The sequence below is a fragment of the Momordica charantia genome, assembly GCF_013281855.1.
Source record: "Momordica charantia cultivar OHB3-1 chromosome 3 unlocalized genomic scaffold, Mcharantia_2.0 BLBB01000003.1, whole genome shotgun sequence".
NCBI lineage: Eukaryota > Viridiplantae > Streptophyta > Magnoliopsida > Cucurbitales > Cucurbitaceae > Momordica > Momordica charantia.
In genome coordinates, this window is record NW_028275161.1 from 20,598,277 (window position 1) to 20,615,396 (window position 17,120).

At 33.0% G+C, this 17,120-nt stretch overlaps 3 protein-coding genes across 3 annotated transcripts; 1 reads left to right on the forward strand and 2 right to left on the reverse strand.

Moving 5' to 3' along the window:
• Positions 1 to 6,168: 6,168 nt before the first annotated feature.
• LOC111008880 (wall-associated receptor kinase galacturonan-binding protein) lies at positions 6,169 to 8,924 on the forward strand. The gene is made up of 3 exons (XM_022281741.2): positions 6,169 to 7,345; positions 8,517 to 8,561; positions 8,676 to 8,924. Exons 1-3 carry the CDS (start codon positions 6,544 to 6,546, stop codon positions 8,801 to 8,803), a joined length of 975 nt encoding a protein of 324 aa, XP_022137433.1. The 5' UTR covers positions 6,169 to 6,543; the 3' UTR covers positions 8,804 to 8,924.
• LOC111008879 (putative pectate lyase 2) lies at positions 8,900 to 10,977 on the reverse strand. The gene is made up of 4 exons (XM_022281740.2): positions 10,244 to 10,977; positions 10,050 to 10,153; positions 9,423 to 9,561; positions 8,900 to 9,312 (listed from the first exon to the last, which is right to left on the reverse strand). The coding sequence occupies exons 1-4, from the start codon at positions 10,928 to 10,930 to the stop codon at positions 9,094 to 9,096; spliced, it is 1,149 nt and encodes a 382-aa protein (XP_022137432.1). The 5' UTR covers positions 10,931 to 10,977; the 3' UTR covers positions 8,900 to 9,093.
• Positions 10,978 to 13,521: 2,544 nt separating this feature from the next.
• Positions 13,522 to 14,233, reverse strand: LOC111009017 (Stigma-specific Stig1 family protein). The gene has a single exon (XM_022281926.1). The coding sequence runs from the start codon at positions 14,139 to 14,141 to the stop codon at positions 13,734 to 13,736; it is 408 nt and encodes a 135-aa protein (XP_022137618.1). The 5' UTR covers positions 14,142 to 14,233; the 3' UTR covers positions 13,522 to 13,733.
• Positions 14,234 to 17,120: the final 2,887 nt, after the last annotated feature.

Below are 17,120 nucleotides of genomic sequence, written 5' to 3' on the forward strand. Positions count from 1 at the left end.
ATGAAGTCCTTTTATCTTTAAAAAAAACATGATAAAAAAAAGTTATACATTATATTCCCAAAAATGTAAAGTTATAAAACTTTTTAAATAAATATTAGAATTATGCTGAGTAAATTTTTTTAAGAAAAATACTTGGATCTTTATTAGTTTCAACCAAATCTCTCACAGATATTAAAAATGACAGTTCATTATTTTTTTAGAAAAAGAAGTTTCTGTTTTAATTATTTTCTCTATAACTGATGAACATAAAATTGGCCCTAGTCAAATTTTTTCTTAAAAAAAAAAACAAAATAAAAGACTTAGAGAATATCCCTAGTCAAACGTTTTCTTTTCTAAAAATAGAAAACAAAAGATATTGGGATAACGTGAAACACGGGGGTGAGGCTTCCCAGTTATAAATCAAATTAAAACACAAAGAGTCAACCAAAGAATTAAAAATATAAAAAGACCAAGCAAAAAGTGAGACCAGATCCATGACACCCCGGTAAGACTTATTAGGCGCCGGGTGACATGGTAAGATTAATTGACTCAAAATTATGAAAAATGATTGCATTCTCTCATTTTATAGTTACCATAAGTAAATATTTAACAATTAATAACTTTTTTAAAAAAATCTATTTAATTGTCAAATATTTAATGAAGATGAAAATAAGAAGAACAAATATTTTTAAAAAATTATTAGATAGAGACCATTGGATCTAGAATTAAAAATTTTTTTACTCCTAATAACCACAAGATATAATTGGACATGATTTTTCGATTTCTCTCATTGATCCAACTATTACTAATAGTGAACCAAATTGTGGCAGCTTGTTGAATAAATTATGTACAATAATTGCGATCCACATTTCATGGTCGTTCAACCTTTATTTACTATGATAATTAAATGTGCGTTTTGATTGAGTAATGAATCATCTCCATTTCTAGTGATCTCCAAGGCACATGTGGACTAAGAATTCGTAGATTAGACAATACCGAGGTGGCTTGTTGGGAGGGGGTGCGGTTGATTTGTATTTATAAGGGGGGATTTGGAGGGAGTTTTTTCTGGAGTGAGCAGTGGTTGGGTTGTGCAAGATGGGCGAGTATCACCGTGAACATAGTAGCCGCGGGCTCCATTCTCCCCCAGCATCGCCCTCCAAATTAGACTCACCACGCCAAAAATACCCTTCCAATAATTACCGCCCAGTCCCAGTAACGCCGACGATTAAGACTCCCAAGCCCCGTGATGCAAAGAGGAGACGGAGCCCCAGCTCCAGCGAGCGTGATCAGCCTCCAACCAACAGGCAACGAACCGACAGGGCCGATGATGGCCAGAAGGTGGAGTTGGGTGAGGGAGGCTCTACTTTTTCATTGTATGGTCTGATGGTGAATATGGAGCACATGGCTAAGATGGTGCGGAGGGCAGATTTTGATTTGAGGAGTGATCCTGTGCTGGCTTGCCTTGTGTCGGCGCAGACTGTGATGATGGCCTGCACCGCCGACCTCATCTCCAGGAGACCACAAGACTACCGCAATTATAAACAACCTCATCTTTCACCTTCTCCTAACACATCTCTTAACGGGGCTGCACTCAACAATAGGAACAACAACAATAATTGACCACCCTGCAAATTCAGCACCTGTTCTGTTCTTCAACACAATTACGCTGGATGAGGTTTTTTTTTTTTTCAGTATGAGTCGTACTACTTGTTTAATTTTGATCCATATCTCGTGGATGTCTTTAGATTCTCTTGCAAATTATACGTTTTATTTGATCCATATTTTGCTAGCAAAAACCCGTCGTGGATCCTTTCAACAATGTAACTCATTCATGTTCTCTTGGAACAAAATTCCCTAAATTAAGGACTTCTAAACAATATTTTAAATGTCGATGTCCATGAAAATGTAAGTGTCTCAATTTCATGTAAATAACGATAAAATGTCGATGTCGATAGATATTTTTGTAAAAATTAAAAAATGGTAAAAAACGTTTAAATAATCATTTTCATATTTCTAATTAATATTATGTAGGATAGAAACGTTGATTTACCCCATATGAATTTAGTAGAATGAAGAATAAACCACGGGGCAAGAACACATTGTAATCTTCATTAATTGTCAAGAGTACAGTAAACCCTTTATGTAGAAGGGCTGAAGAATACAACAGATTACTAACAGCTCAAGTACTGATTTTGCAACAAACTAATAACAGAAAAATAAACTGATGTGAACTGTAGTCAGTGTGCTATCTTAATACATGTCGAACCTATGAAAACATGGACATGTGGATGGAAATATCAATGTGTCGATGGATATTTAAAACCATGCTTCTAAGTGAGCCATTGAAAAATAAGATGCAAATTACTAGATATACGTCAAGAATCCTACGTTTAAAAAGATAAGGAACTTTAAAGCTCTTCTTACTGTATTTTTCTTATACTCGAGCATTATTTCTAATTTCTCTCCTTCTAAGATACGGGTTTGCTTCATTCCTATACCTCTCACACAATTAAAGCTATTGAGAGTGGGATCTTTTATTCTGTGTTTTTTCTCTCTAAGTGTCACAATTAGTGCACAACTAATTAATAACTTTAGAATTATGGTAAAATGGTGAAATTAAATATGGGAGAAAGATGTTACAATATATTTGAACTTATGAAAAGAGAAACTAAAAGAATACTTCGAATCTATATCTAGTCATTATTAGGGAGCATGAATAATTTTGTAATCCGTATCTAAGTGTTATCAACCCAAAATCATGAATGAATGAGAAGAGAAGTATTAAAACCTAATCTATGGTTGACAAAAAGATCCATGAGTGTGAAATTCAACTAATAGTAATTTCTACTTGAAAAATAATTTTTAGTGGTTGAAAGTAAATAAGAGTAGGTAAGAAAAAGAGATAAAAATAATATTAAATAAGAATTCAACAAATATATATATATATATGTCGTTTTAGTAATAATTTTTAGGATTGATCATTCATTCAAAATTAGTTTTTTTTTAAATTTTTCTAAAATTAACAAACTAATTATCAAAATTTAAATGTTAAATTTGAAATTCAACCTAAAAGTTAAGGTGAAACACATGGTCATATATTCACATTGAAATTCAACGCCTGTCTCTTACTTATTTCTGTTTAGTAAATAAAGACAAAACAAAAATAATAAATAATTATCATAACCGTGTTGCAATTTCATTGCAAGTGTTGCCCACGTGCCTAATCCACCCACTCAACTCTCAGTTTTTTTATTGATTTTTAAGTTTTTAGAAAACAATATTGTTTATTAATAACTTTTTACTTACTCCAAAATAATTTTAATACTTCATTCAAATTTTCCAAAAATATATTATATTAAAATTTTGAAATTCAACTAAAATTTTGAAAATCAAATAAAATTTTAAAACGGTTTGTTTCTGCATGAAATTTCCCTTCCAAACTGGATCAAAGGAACCTGTAAAAATCAAGTTAGCACTCTCTGATGCTTAAGTTAGATTTGTAACGTTCGAAGATCATGACCATAACCTCACAATGAGATGTTCGGTGCAGAATCCGCTTAGCAGCAATTGGGCGGTTTCCATCCAAGACATGAAAAGTACGGCAGATCGTGAACTTTAGTATGGTCACTTGACTTATAGTCCGAAGATACATAGATCCGAACAATTGACTTGTCTCTAAGAAATGACATGTGTCGAATTTGAAATTCATCCACGAATGTTTTTAAATCGTTGGGTAGCGAAACAAATAATTTATTAATTAATAAAGAAGTTTATTTTAGGAAAAAAAAACTCAACATTAATAAAATACAAAATAAGATCTGAAAACAAATCATATTTACCATTAAATATTGACCACACCAACTGACCCTTGGTTATTACCTCTACTCTTTGTAGTCAATAAATTCAAAACCTAAAATCACGTGTTCTATTTCCCTATAAATTAAAGACTATTTGTCCATTCATTCAATTTCTTTCTTTCCTATTTTCCTTTTCTAAATTATTTCAGTTCTGAATGTGCAATTTTTTTTTTTTTTTTGGTCAGATTGTTAGGACTGCATTTTAACTCGTGTTCACACCATATCATATCTTCTCGCCTACCCCTTATTTCATATTTACTAGATTGTACCTTCTTTTTTCTTCTTTCAACATCAGAAAATTAGAAATTAAACTTAAAAAGAAATATATCAAAATATGGCCCAACCAACACAAATAAAAAGAAGACTGAGGAAATAAATATTGTCAAACCAAATCCAATGCATCTAATTGATAAGTTGGTCCATCAAAATATTTACTCACTGTTACTTTTACTAGTTCATTTATTTCTATAACATTTAATACATAAATTTATTCTGCGTTAGAAAGTAAAATATGGGGTTAGGAGTAAAAATTTGTTGATGTCTTCAAAAAAAAAAAAGAAAAAATTTGTTGATGGAATAAAATACTTAAGTGCTCTCGGTAGGTATTTCTTACTATTATTATTATATTTTTGACAATTGAGAAGAGAAAAATGTATAAATTAAATTAAAAAAAAAAAGTAAAGAGAGATTTTTTATTTTTTAAAATAAATAAATAGCTATCAACATTAAAAAGGGTAGTTAGTAAAATTTTAAGTAATGGATCCAGACACTTGCTCACAGGGTGCGCAAAAAAAGTAGAACCGTCTTTCGATAAGTTGAAAAACCTAATCAACTCATAACTTGTGGTCTCTTTAAACTTCCAAATCAACAATTTTTTTTTACTATTTATTATTTCCCCCCAATTTTCCCTACTTATTTTCATCCTGCTGGAGGATAGAATTGTTTAGGCTTTTGAATGAATTGTAGTTGGTTGTTGATATTGACATAAAAAAAATATTTCAAAATTTTTTATTGTCAAGGACCGTCTCCATGTTTTTCTAGCAAAAAACCAGAAGAAAATTATCTATAGAATTAACCCAAATTTAAAATTACAATATCTAATAAAGCTGTTCGAAAAATAAGATACAAATTACTCTAGTTTTTACAAAAAGAAAAAAAAAAACTATAGTAGCATAGTTTCTAATCTCTCGTTATAATATATTCACCTAAAAATGACTGAAAGTGGGATACTTATTTATGTTTTTTCCTTAATGTCCCAATAGTTCATAATTAACTCAAACAATTATGTTAATAAAACGAGAAATTATTGGAGGAGGCTGCTCCTCATTCAATAATTTCTTTTTTTTTTTTTGTTAAAATGAGAATTTTCGAACTTAAAATGTTTTTTTTGTCTCCATGCCGGTATTTTCTTTTTCAAAGGGCTTGGTAATTAGACTTTTTTCTTTATTTATTTATTTTTTTGGAGAAGGAAGAACTTGGTAATTATTATTTGCCTATAATCATAATGTTTGATAGCTAAATGTTGAAAAAACAAATTAATGATCGTTAAAGTTAGGTTTGGATTTTGAGTTGGTAAAAAAAAAAACAACTAGAGAAAAGATTCAAGTTGGGTTCTTGGAACAGGAACGTCACCAGAAAATATTTGGCTCCTTGTTCGAACCATTAAGTATTTCACAATTAAGAGCAAAAGCGTAATTGATATATATCAATTAAGAGGTCATGAGTTCGATCCTTCATTCTACATATTGTATTGAAAAATATATTTCACAATTAAGAGAGAAATACAAAATAAGAAACCGTTTTTTTTTAGATTAAAGAATTGTCAAATTTTAAAATTTAAAGGATAGTTATAAAAATACTTGATCCGTGAGAAATCAAGTATTATAAACAAGTTGAGAATAGGATGCAATTACAATCAATTTTAAACATGATTTACATACAGATCGTGGAGAGAGAGAGGAAAGTAGGAAAGAAAATTATAAGATGAAAAGTTAGTAAGAGGAAGAAAGAGGAGAAATGATTGGAAGAGATCGCGCACTCAATTTTTTGAAGAATTGGTGAGTGGTTGGAGGAGGAAAAAGGAAGCGAATGGAGGAAAAACAATCAGCAATTTAGTCGTGTTCGTGAATTTATTATTAATGGTTGAAGTAAAAACAGAACACAACAAAACAGAGGCCTCCACGTCAACGTAAACATATATAGAAGAGAAATGAGTTGGTGGGAGAGAGAGCAGAGGACCCAAAATCATGAGTGAATCAAATTAAAGAGAAGTTTTGTATTGTATTGTGTTGTAATGCCTCTTGATCTGTAGTTGCCAAAAAGCAGAATACAGAACCTAAGCTTGGCCTCTCAATTCTCACTGCTCACTTGCCCAACTCCCAAGACAAGAATAGAATTCAGACACTCAAAAAAGGTTGAAAGAGGAGCTGCTTCCACTGTATTACGTGGGAGCCAAGGCAAAATAGCCATAACTAAGCTGAGAAAAAGAAAAAGTATAAGACGGTCAAAAAAGACTCCACATCCCCGGAATCACTTGAACCCCCGGCAAAGGCATCGGAAACATAACCCAAAAGCACACAAACACAAAGCAAAAGATTCCATCTTGAATTCATTTTATTAACAAAATTCACTTTACTCATCCAACTCTTTAATTCCCTTCCTCTACACAAATGGCCAAATCGCATACGATTTCCCCCCAAAAAACACAATGCCATCTCCCCACCACCCCTCTTTAGTACTCCTCCTCATCACTCTGTTTCTCTGCTCAACGCAATCCCAATCCACCAAATGCCGAACTTCCTGCGGCACCACCCAAATCAACTACCCCTTCGGAATCGACGACGGCTGCGGCAGCCCATACTACCGCCACATCCTCCACTGCACCGCTTCCGGCCAACTCCAATTGAGAACGCCCTCAGGAACATACCCAATCGAGACCATAAGCTACACAGAGCGCCACATCAAAATCACTGACCCCTCAATGTGGAACTGCGACGACGCCCAAAACTTCCGCCCCACCAGACCCTTCAGCCTCGACACCAGCACCCACCTCACGCTCTCATCCCAAAACGACTACCTCTTCTTCAATTGCAGCGACGAAGCCGTGATCGTGGCCCCCAAGCCGATGTTCTGCGAGCGCTTCCCGGAGCGGTGCGATTCGTCGTGCGACAGCGCCAGCTACTTGTGCAGGCACCTGCCCAAGTGCGGGGCGGCGCTCGGGGGGAGCTCCTGCTGCTCCTACTACCCCAAGGCGACCGAGTCTCTGCGGCTGATGCTTAGGTACTGCTCCAGCTACACCAGCGTGTACTGGAGGAGCGTCGGGGCGCCGGATGAGCCGTACGATCAGGTGCCGGAATATGGGATTCGGGTTGATTTCGATATTCCGGTTTCTAGCAGCTGTTTGCATTGCCAGGATATGGCGAGAGGAGGCGGAACTTGCGGCTTCGATACGCAGACTCGGGGTTTCTTGTGCCTCTGTGGGGAACGCAATGTCACTACTTTTTGTGGAGGTTAGTTGATTTTTTATTTTCTATAATAGCATTTCTTTTTTTTTTCTTTATATGTTTTTAGTTATAAAATTTGAGAAACTTTATATATAGATTTCAATAGGGGAAAAATAATTCGTTGGGAATATTTGTTTCTTACAAACACTTCCATCTATAGTTCTTGTTGGCAATTTCTACAAACCAAATTGTAATAATGTAACTTTTAATTTGAGGAATTTAGAATTAAGAGAGAAGATGTTTTTAACGGTAAAGATTAACCACAAACTTGTACATACATACAAATTTGGGTCATTCAAGATATAAAACTATATCTGATATACCTTATTTTGTTAAAAGTTGGAGATTCAAAATCTTTAATTTCTCTGTCGTGCTTTAGAAGAGAAATGAGGAAATTGAGTTCTTTCCTCTTCTTCGACCACTTTAAATTGAATCTCCTCTTTTTCCTATTTTTTTTTCTTTAACACGTTTCTCTCTCTAGAAAATGTCTATTTTTCTTTCTACCACTCTTACGCTTTAGTTTCTCTCTAGTAAAGAAATATTCTAATTCTAGTTTTCTTTGTTTGTTTGTTTTTTTTTACGAAAGAATTTTAGTAGTTAAACTTTTCATGAAATTATAGTATAAAAAGTGGTTTATGCAATTTATTAGTAAATTATATACAATTTAAGGCGTAGGGATGGAGTTTCCGGATACATTTTTTTAATATATGCTTTAAAAGTATTTATTGGAAAATGATACATTTTGTAATAGATTAAGGGGCATAAGACATTTTTACTTGAGATCTATTAATTTGGAATGTTTGAAGATTCTTTATAAAAAGAAAATTAATTCCTCTCGACTCGAGAGGCTTATCAATTAATTGGCCAATGGGTCCCAATGTCTCAGTTTGGGTGGTATAAAGTTCAATTTCTTATAAAAGAATATCAATTATTTAATAAAATCTAAATAACCTAAATTTAAAAGTAGTCACTTTAGGAGAGGATTTTAAACCTCTTTAACTTAACTATTTCACATCCTCTTTGACTAACTACTTCACATCTTGAAATATTCTTTAATTAGGAATGAGGGTACAACTCTCTTTCTCTCTTTCTCTTTTTCTTTTTGATTTGATGTATGAATATGAATATTAATAAATACCTAGTTTTCTTATAATTATCTAACCATTTTTTTTTTCAGATCATGACACGTCTCAACAGAAGACGAGGGAAGCAGTAACATATGGTGAGCGAATTCAAATTAAGTTGGATTACAATTTTTAATTAATCTATAAAACTTCTACCTTTATTCTATTTAAATTTTATATTTTCAAACATTTCATTTGAATTAAATTTGCAGGGACGGCGGCAGCGGTGTCGGCCGCCGGGATGTTCGTAATGGCAGGCGTTATTTGGTTTTTGAGAAGAGTAAGAGCCAAAGCTCCGGTAACCTGCGGGGTTCAGAGCAATGACAATAGGCTTTTTTAATCATCTTTCTGTTTTATTTTTTCACATACATATTTGTTGTTTAAATATTTACCCAACACAAAACTATAGATTATACAATTTTGTAGAAATTAATCATACATAACTGGTATAGCTTCATATATATTTATATCTCATCAACCAAAAAGATTAATCTTCTTGGGAGTGCCCAAACATACTCACATGCTTCAAAAGAAGCTAGGGTATAGCACTTTAATATACAGCAAAGAAAAAAAAACAGAGATTAATTAGGCAATAACATTTGGCAAAATGGGGAAAAAAAGGAGAATTAATCAGCAAGATTTGCCAACAATACAAGGAAGAGGGCCAGCATTTGCAGTCAAAGCGGGAACCATAGAGCCTGGAGCCACCGGAAAAGACTGAGCTCTGCTGTAAATGGGGCTGCAACTTCCCCATCCAGATTGCACAAAATAAGCACCGTTTAAGAACACATCTCTAGAGGATCTCCATTTCCAATTCTTCCACCCATTATTAACTTCCCTCTTCGTAACCTATTCATCATCAAAATAATATATACTTAATTATTTCTGATTACCATTAAAATTAAAATTCAATCTTTCCTCTCTTTGTTAACTCTTAATTTCTTGTTAATGTTTAGTACCTGCTTGGCATTAGAATTTTGGGGAGCCACAAAGTAGTTTCCTTCGCTGAAGATTGTGGGGTTTGCACTTCCACCAATCGCATACATCTTCCACTCATCGTATCTATTGTTGGCAACATGGGCATAACCAAACCTAACCCTACACCATTATTAACCCAATAATAAACTAAATTAAATTACACTTTAAAATAATATTTTGGTAATGTACTCCGAGCTTTGGTTCATTTTGGTTTCAATGTTTTTAAAAAGGTTCATTTTTCAAATTCCTTTTAATCCCCAATAGCTTAAAAATGTTCGTTTTGATTTCTATACTTTTAAAAGTATCAATTTTAGTTCCTTAGTTTCATTTTTATCTCATTTTTTCTATTACAATTTCGACCTATCACTCAATATACATTTTGAAAACATAACCATAATTTTATATTAAAAGATTTACGTGTATAATTTATGTTAAAATTTTGAAAATAAAGACAAAATAGTCAGTTTTTAAACCATAACTAACACTTGAAAGTACATAGCTACGGACTAATATGAACCAAAGTAAACCATAAAAACGAAAACCAACCAAAGTTGAAAATACTGTACGTTAACCTAAATTATATATATAAAAAGTTCAGAGTGTAGTACCTCGGCATTCTCTCGATGAGGCCAGCGCCGAAGCGGTTGAAGACGATGGTGACTCTCATAATTTTATCATCAGTGAACCCATCATTATGCCCAAGCAGCATCACCTACCAAAATCCATATTTCAATTTTCATAATTTTATGATTAGGACTTATAAGGAAGGACATCAGGTATATGTTAGATGAACAAAACATACTTTGTCATGTTGGGAGAAGTAGTTATTGGAGATGGTGACAGCAGTGGAAGCATGAATGACATCAATGAGACCATCACTGGAGCGAGCCAAAAAGCAGTGATCAATCCACACGTGGGAAGAAGAGAATATAGCAATGGCATCACCGTCACTGCCGTGACGTTCTCCCACGTGCGTAACGGTGTCTCTAACGAGCCCAGGCTTGCCAGGCTTGCAATCGTGGATGCTGATTCCATGAATAATAACATGGCTCACCCCTTGCACCGTAATGCAAGGCCCGTACGCAATTTCAACTTTAACCCCACGTCCGTCGATGGTCTTGAAACTGTTCACCATCAGCTCATTTTTCAGCACAATGACCATATTCTTTGCGAACACAACCCATAGCGGCTTGGTTTGGATCACGCCGTAGCGTAGAGTTCCTGGTTTTGGGTTTGATGGGTTATCGGAGGGGTCGGTGACTACGTAGATGGTTCCAAATTTCCCTCCGATTGCGTCGTTGCCGTAGCCGATGGCACAATCGGCCAGGGCGCGGCGGTTGGCGGCCCAGTTAGACCTCCTCCGCCAGCAAGAGTCGATTACATTCATATTTTGCCTGTCCGGGGTGTAGTAATCTTGAAGGGAGGAATTGATGAATGATAGAACCAATACAAGGCATAGAACAAGGTGGGGTGTGCAAGTGGAGGCCATTGGCTAAAACTAATACTCACACACACAATTGGATTATGATTTATGAGTAGTGTTTGAAGGCTTTGTGAGAATTGAAGTGAATTTAGGGGACTTAAATATGCGGTTTACAAAATGAAGAAAGGTGGAGCTCACGATCTAAGAGAGCGAATTTAGTAACTCTATTTTCTTTTTTTTTTTAATCAGATTGTTAAACGTGGCCGCACGCCTTGGGATTGGGTTTACTTCCAAGAAGTTAGTATCTGATATCATATAATATTGAGGTTCTGCTATGTAAATGGGCAAGATACATGCTTATAATAAGAATGTGGAAATTTTTGTGTGTGTATATAATGATTAAATTAGAGAGAGACTTAAGTATTATATTAAATTAAGTGTGAATCATTTGTAGTGTAATCAATAATACGAGGGAGTATTATTTTACTAAATCTAACTTGCAGTGTGTTTAAAATAACAACAACAATAATAATAAATTTAATTTTTAGGTGTCTTTTATGGTTGATATCAACATAAAATAGTGTTTTTGTTTTTTAAATTTGGCTAAGAATTTAAATAATGTATTGTTAACACAGGTGAAAACATGTAAATAAATAAATAAAAATTGTGACTGATAAAGGTCAAATTAGATCAAAAGATACGTCGTCATTTGGTAAGTGGCTTGACTTCGCGCGTGTTTCTTACAAAGAAAGTTCAGAATCAATAAATGTCGAATCTCCAAACTTGAATGATTCTAAGGTTACTAAGCTAATCGTCAATATTTGAATGGTAACCATTTAACTGTAATCCCCCCACTTGATCATAACATATCTCACACACCTGAAATCATGGAGATAATTGTTTAATTGAGCGCATGACTCTAACGATTATCACCTCTTTCAAATAAATAACTAGGACAGAAAGGAAAGAGGTACGTAGAAATTTTAATTTGAGACTTACTCTCTTGAATCGTGTACTGACAAGAGCTTTGGAGTACTAACTTCTTGTCTTATAGTGTTTTTGGAGATCTTAATGTTTTGACCCATAATTTTATTTTTCAAAATTAGAAGACTGAAAAACGAAATGGTTATCAAATAGGACGTTAATAATGTCTGAATTTTTTAACATTATTAAAATGTTAAAATGTTAAAAATGGTGCCTAATTTTTTTTTAGCTAAATCTATGGTTCTTAGTATTTTAAAGTTCATAATTTTGCCCTTAATTTATTACAAATTCTCAGTTAGATTGTTCAATTAAAAAAAAGTTATATTTTTTTTACAAAAAAATTGTGTATTATTAATTATTACTTTTGTAATATATTTACCAACCATCCTACATATTTAGGCTATATGTTTTTTTTGAGACTTAAAAGATTATATTGCATGCAACAAATTAAGTTGAGTTTTTTAATTACATTTTTGGAGAGCCCTTCCGTACAGAATGTGAACAAAAAGTGAATAACTTTTGACTTGTAGAATTAAATATTGTTTGTTGCGTTATTGACGTAATTAAATAAATAGTCGTTTACTTAAATGTTTTATATATAGTTAGCAGAGAAAATTAAAAAATTTGACCAAATTTATTTAAATTAACAGCACGTCTTTGAAGCCCCCTCAATTAGTGCCTCTTTTGAAGCTTAGAGATGAGTTCTTAGTTGCAAAGCAAAAGTTGTGTGGTGTGGCCGACATTCTTCGTAGCTATCCAAAAAGTCGTATTCTTATTATAAATATTAGCCAAATAAATTTTTAATACATTTATATATCTTTTTAATAAGAAATAAATATAAATTAGAAACAATTTTAATTCCTTTGGTTTGCAAGCATAAAATTAGGCTTATTTAGTTTATCTGAAAAGAAGCTTTTAAGTAGAATTTATTTACACCTTGTTTTTTTTTTATTTGAAAATATAATAAATATGATTATAACATGTATAGATAACAAAGATGATCTAGATTGGATATAACAACTTAATTAAGAAAGGTAAGAGAGAATAATGTGAATTTTTCAAAGTTTTTCTTAGATAAGAAACCACTTTAATGATGAGAAATATTCAAAGTTGATGTCAAATAAAAAACAAAATGAACCTACCTATACTTAGCTAATTCCGAGTTCATTATTTTGAAGATACAAAACATAATTATACGTTGGTTAGTAATGAAAAAGATTATATATATATTAGTAAATAACAATAATATTTTAACTAGACTTTTGCAACTCGGGTTAGTCCAACACATGAGACAAGCACAATGAATGGGCACAGATTAATTAGGAGAACATGACCAAGAAGCTAAGCCCATGAGTTGATTGGCCCATAGGCCATGGGGCATTTTAGACCCCAGTCCATGAGACAAACTTTCTGAGCTAGCCCTGTTTGCTCGATTTTTTAAGATTTACCGAACTCGACAATTTAAGATCCCACGGATTTCAGAAAGAGTAGATCTAAAAAGTTTTTTCACAGGAGAGAAAAGTCTCGTAATCAAAGCACGTTTGGAAACTCTAAATGTGAACTGTTCTGTAGAGTCATTACAGCGGCCAAGTTTTACACATCAACAATAGAAACCAAGTCAGTTATTATGAAACAAGTAATTCTCGAAAATGATAAACATAGACTTGTCGATGGAAATGAAAAAGAAAATCTATTTCATGGGCACATACATGACATTTATCAATACATATATGAATTGAATTAATCAACTAATGTTGAAGTAACGATATATTTGGAAGGAGCTTAATTTTTACTCCCCCTTCATTAAACAAAGAAAACGAATAATAATCAAAACAATGAGAGGTTGGAGAGTGGTGATTGGGATATATTCCCGGGGTATGATTATTTAGGCGTAGCCACACATCCCATAGACGCAGAAGCTGCCTCTACTGCACTTATTATTGCACCCTCCACAATGCTTTCTATTGAACATAGCATTCACACACTTCCCTTTGCAGCAAATCTCCGAGTACTTGCACTTTTTCCCGCACCTCCCGCAGTTGTATCTGTCCCCCTTCAAATCCACGCACTTTTTCCCGCAGCAGCTGCGCCCCCCGCTACCCTTTACCCGACACACCTTTATGTTCCTATCGCATGTCATCGCTGCCTGCCCGTACGGCCTGAACCTGTAAGGCCACAACCCCCGCCCTCCCCTCCCCCGAACCCATGTCAGATCTAAATCTTCCATTTTCGACGCTGCTGAGAGCGATGCAAACAATGCCACCACAAATAACAGCCTCATCAGAAACTTCATTTTTCTTGGTATGATTTGGAGATGAAGAAACAATGCACGTAAGAGAAAAGAGGAGAATGGTTTGGGATTTGTAGAGAAGATATATGGGTATATATATGTGTGTTCAATGATAGTGGATGAGTCTAAAACAGCAACCATATATATGTGGAATTGGGATTATTAAAAACGTGTTAGGTTTTATTTTTCTAGGCAGGGGAAGGGAAAAAGACGAGGTCTTCATGTTCCTATTCTATTCTGCTACGATAACAAAATAAAAGACGCTACAGAAGCACTAACATTATAGTTTATTAATAAACTATAAGCTGTCTTTGACCTTTTGCTAATTAATTTTATACTATTTGAATTTTCCTCTCACTTTTTGGTGATCTTTTTTTTTACTCTCTTTTCTTTACGTTTCTTTGACCTTGGAATTTGAATCATATATTTCAGTTTTCACACGCACTTTTTGAATATAATTTCGATGCTTTTTTCTTCAATTCGTCTACTTTTTTCATCAACTTCTCTGCATGGGTTGAATTTGAAGATTAGTTAAACTTACATACTTTTTTAGTCTAAAATTTTCCATTTTGTCAATTTGATCGACTTTGAATTATTCAAAATTTTACGATTTAATTCATGCAAAATACTTCCGAACTAGAGTTAGAGAAATTTTGATTGGATATTGTTTTAACCAAAAGAATGGATCAAAATATTAAATCTCAAAGAACGCTCGAAGATGATTAAAGAACCTTCAAAACAAGGAGTTTACATGATGCGATGGAATAAAGTTTTCAATATCAAACGTTTGCATACTTTCTTCATGTAATCTCAAGATATTTATTTGAAAAGCTATTTAACCGTTTCAGTCGTAGTTCATCCTTGTGATTATCTTCGAAATTCTAAACGTGACATATGCAGTGAGACAAAGATACAATCAAACGAATATTATTCGAATATTAGAGCGGTTAGTTTTCATAAACCTTGTTGTAGAGTCGTCTAAATTTAGTAGTTCGACGATCATTATTTCCAAACTTATCTCGTGGGAGTCACGTGCGAAATTAAATCGTCAATCTTATGATGACTTGTCCTGGGACGAAATTCGCATTTCATAAGATATTTTAAAATTAAGATTATAATATCCAATTTGCTGGTATGGTATATTAAAAGTGATTGTTAGTATTAATTATCAGTTTTTTGGTGGCCAAATAGCGCGTGACTGTTTCCTTTCTTGTGTCATGTGTGACACGCGGAGTTGGGAAAGAAGCACGTGGAGTTGGGAGTGGGAGGAAAGAAGATCCAATGGCGCGTAATTAACTTTAGACTAAATATGTCAAATCAAACGTCTCTAATTTTTTTTTATTGTTTTTCCTCTAAATTTAGTATCCATCTTTTAAAATTTTAAAATTGACCCTTTAACATATTACAAATTCTCAACCAAATTACTATGTGAAAATATTTTATAAAATATACCAACGAAAGTTTTACAAGTTTACATGTCGATGAATTATTGTTTTATCAACATATTTGCATACGTTAGTCAATGACCATGCCACTAAACACGTTATTCGAAAGAAATAGATTTTATTGATAAATGAGTTGAATTTTGCTGGATTTCATGTGTAAATGAACATTCAAGTTGTTGTATGTTCGCATGTCTACGAATTAGTTTAAAAAAAATTAAGGATGCTATGGATTTTTTATTGATAAGTTTTTTTAAGGAATAATTTTTTAAGAACCAAATTGAAATTTTATTAAAAGATTAAAGATGATTTTTTATACTTAATCCAAAGATTAAGAATTAAAATTCTCTTCAAAATCAAAAATTAATTTAATCATGTGTGCTTAGAGAAAAAGTAAAAATATTTAGAATTATTGTAAATACTTAAGTGAAAAAAGGTTTAATAACAAATAATCTTTTATAGATGGTATTGATGCGAAAATCACTCCAATATATAACAAATATTATAACAAACATGGTGTATGCGAAAATACTCAAACGTTAGGAACTAAAACATACATTCACACGATGTTGAAATACAACACTAACTATGTAATAGCTAGTCCTTCTAGATTTTTCTTGAAGATTGTAAATAAATATCTAAAAGAAAATGGTCTAGAAACATCTTAGGATTTTTCCTTAGGTTTCAAGAGATTCGAGAGAAATTCTCTCCGATAAGTCTAGATAAAGAATTATCTAAGTGAGTGAAGGAAGAGAGGAAAGTTAGAAAGTGCGGAGAGAGTCTCCCATCAAAGAGTATCCATATTCATACTTTCTAAACAAAAGTGAAGCAATTGTCTCTTTCTTTTTGTGCTAATTTATTCAACAAGTAGTATCAGAGCTGTATTGATTTATTCAACACATTATTGCCACGATCACTCTCACTCTCACTAACTTGTTTATGGCAACCGAATTGTGTTTTTTTTTTCTTTTCATTTGGCAACGTTGTGTATGATTGAAGGTTATACAAAAGTCCTAATATAAACATGGATCCGACCATATACATGCTTAGTATCTGTTTGGTAAATTAGGCTGTTACTTTGTTGAGAAGTTGGGGGCAATTTGCCTAAATTTGGTGCAAAAGATTTCAACTTAAATCAGTTAGTTATAAAACCACCTCCATTTCATCAAAAATCAAAATAGACATGTTCTTGTCAAAGACGAAATCTTACCTACTTTTTACTTTGTCATATGATGCCTAAATTATGGGCTGGATGGCGTTGACCATTAATATAATCAAAATTTTTGTTCAAAACTGTGTTTAAAGTTGAATTAATGTTTCGTTAAGAAAAAGAAAAATGGATTAAATTACTATCTTGGTCTTTGGTTCATATTGAAATTACCAAACTTTCACAAATCTTGTAGAATAAAAGAGCTTCGATAAAACCTACAAAATAGAAAGATTATACACACCCCTGAGTACTCTAGTACTTAGATCAAAATAAGGATCAATAGGATATCTTTCCATTTTTTAATTCTTTTATAGGGAGGTAATTAAAAAT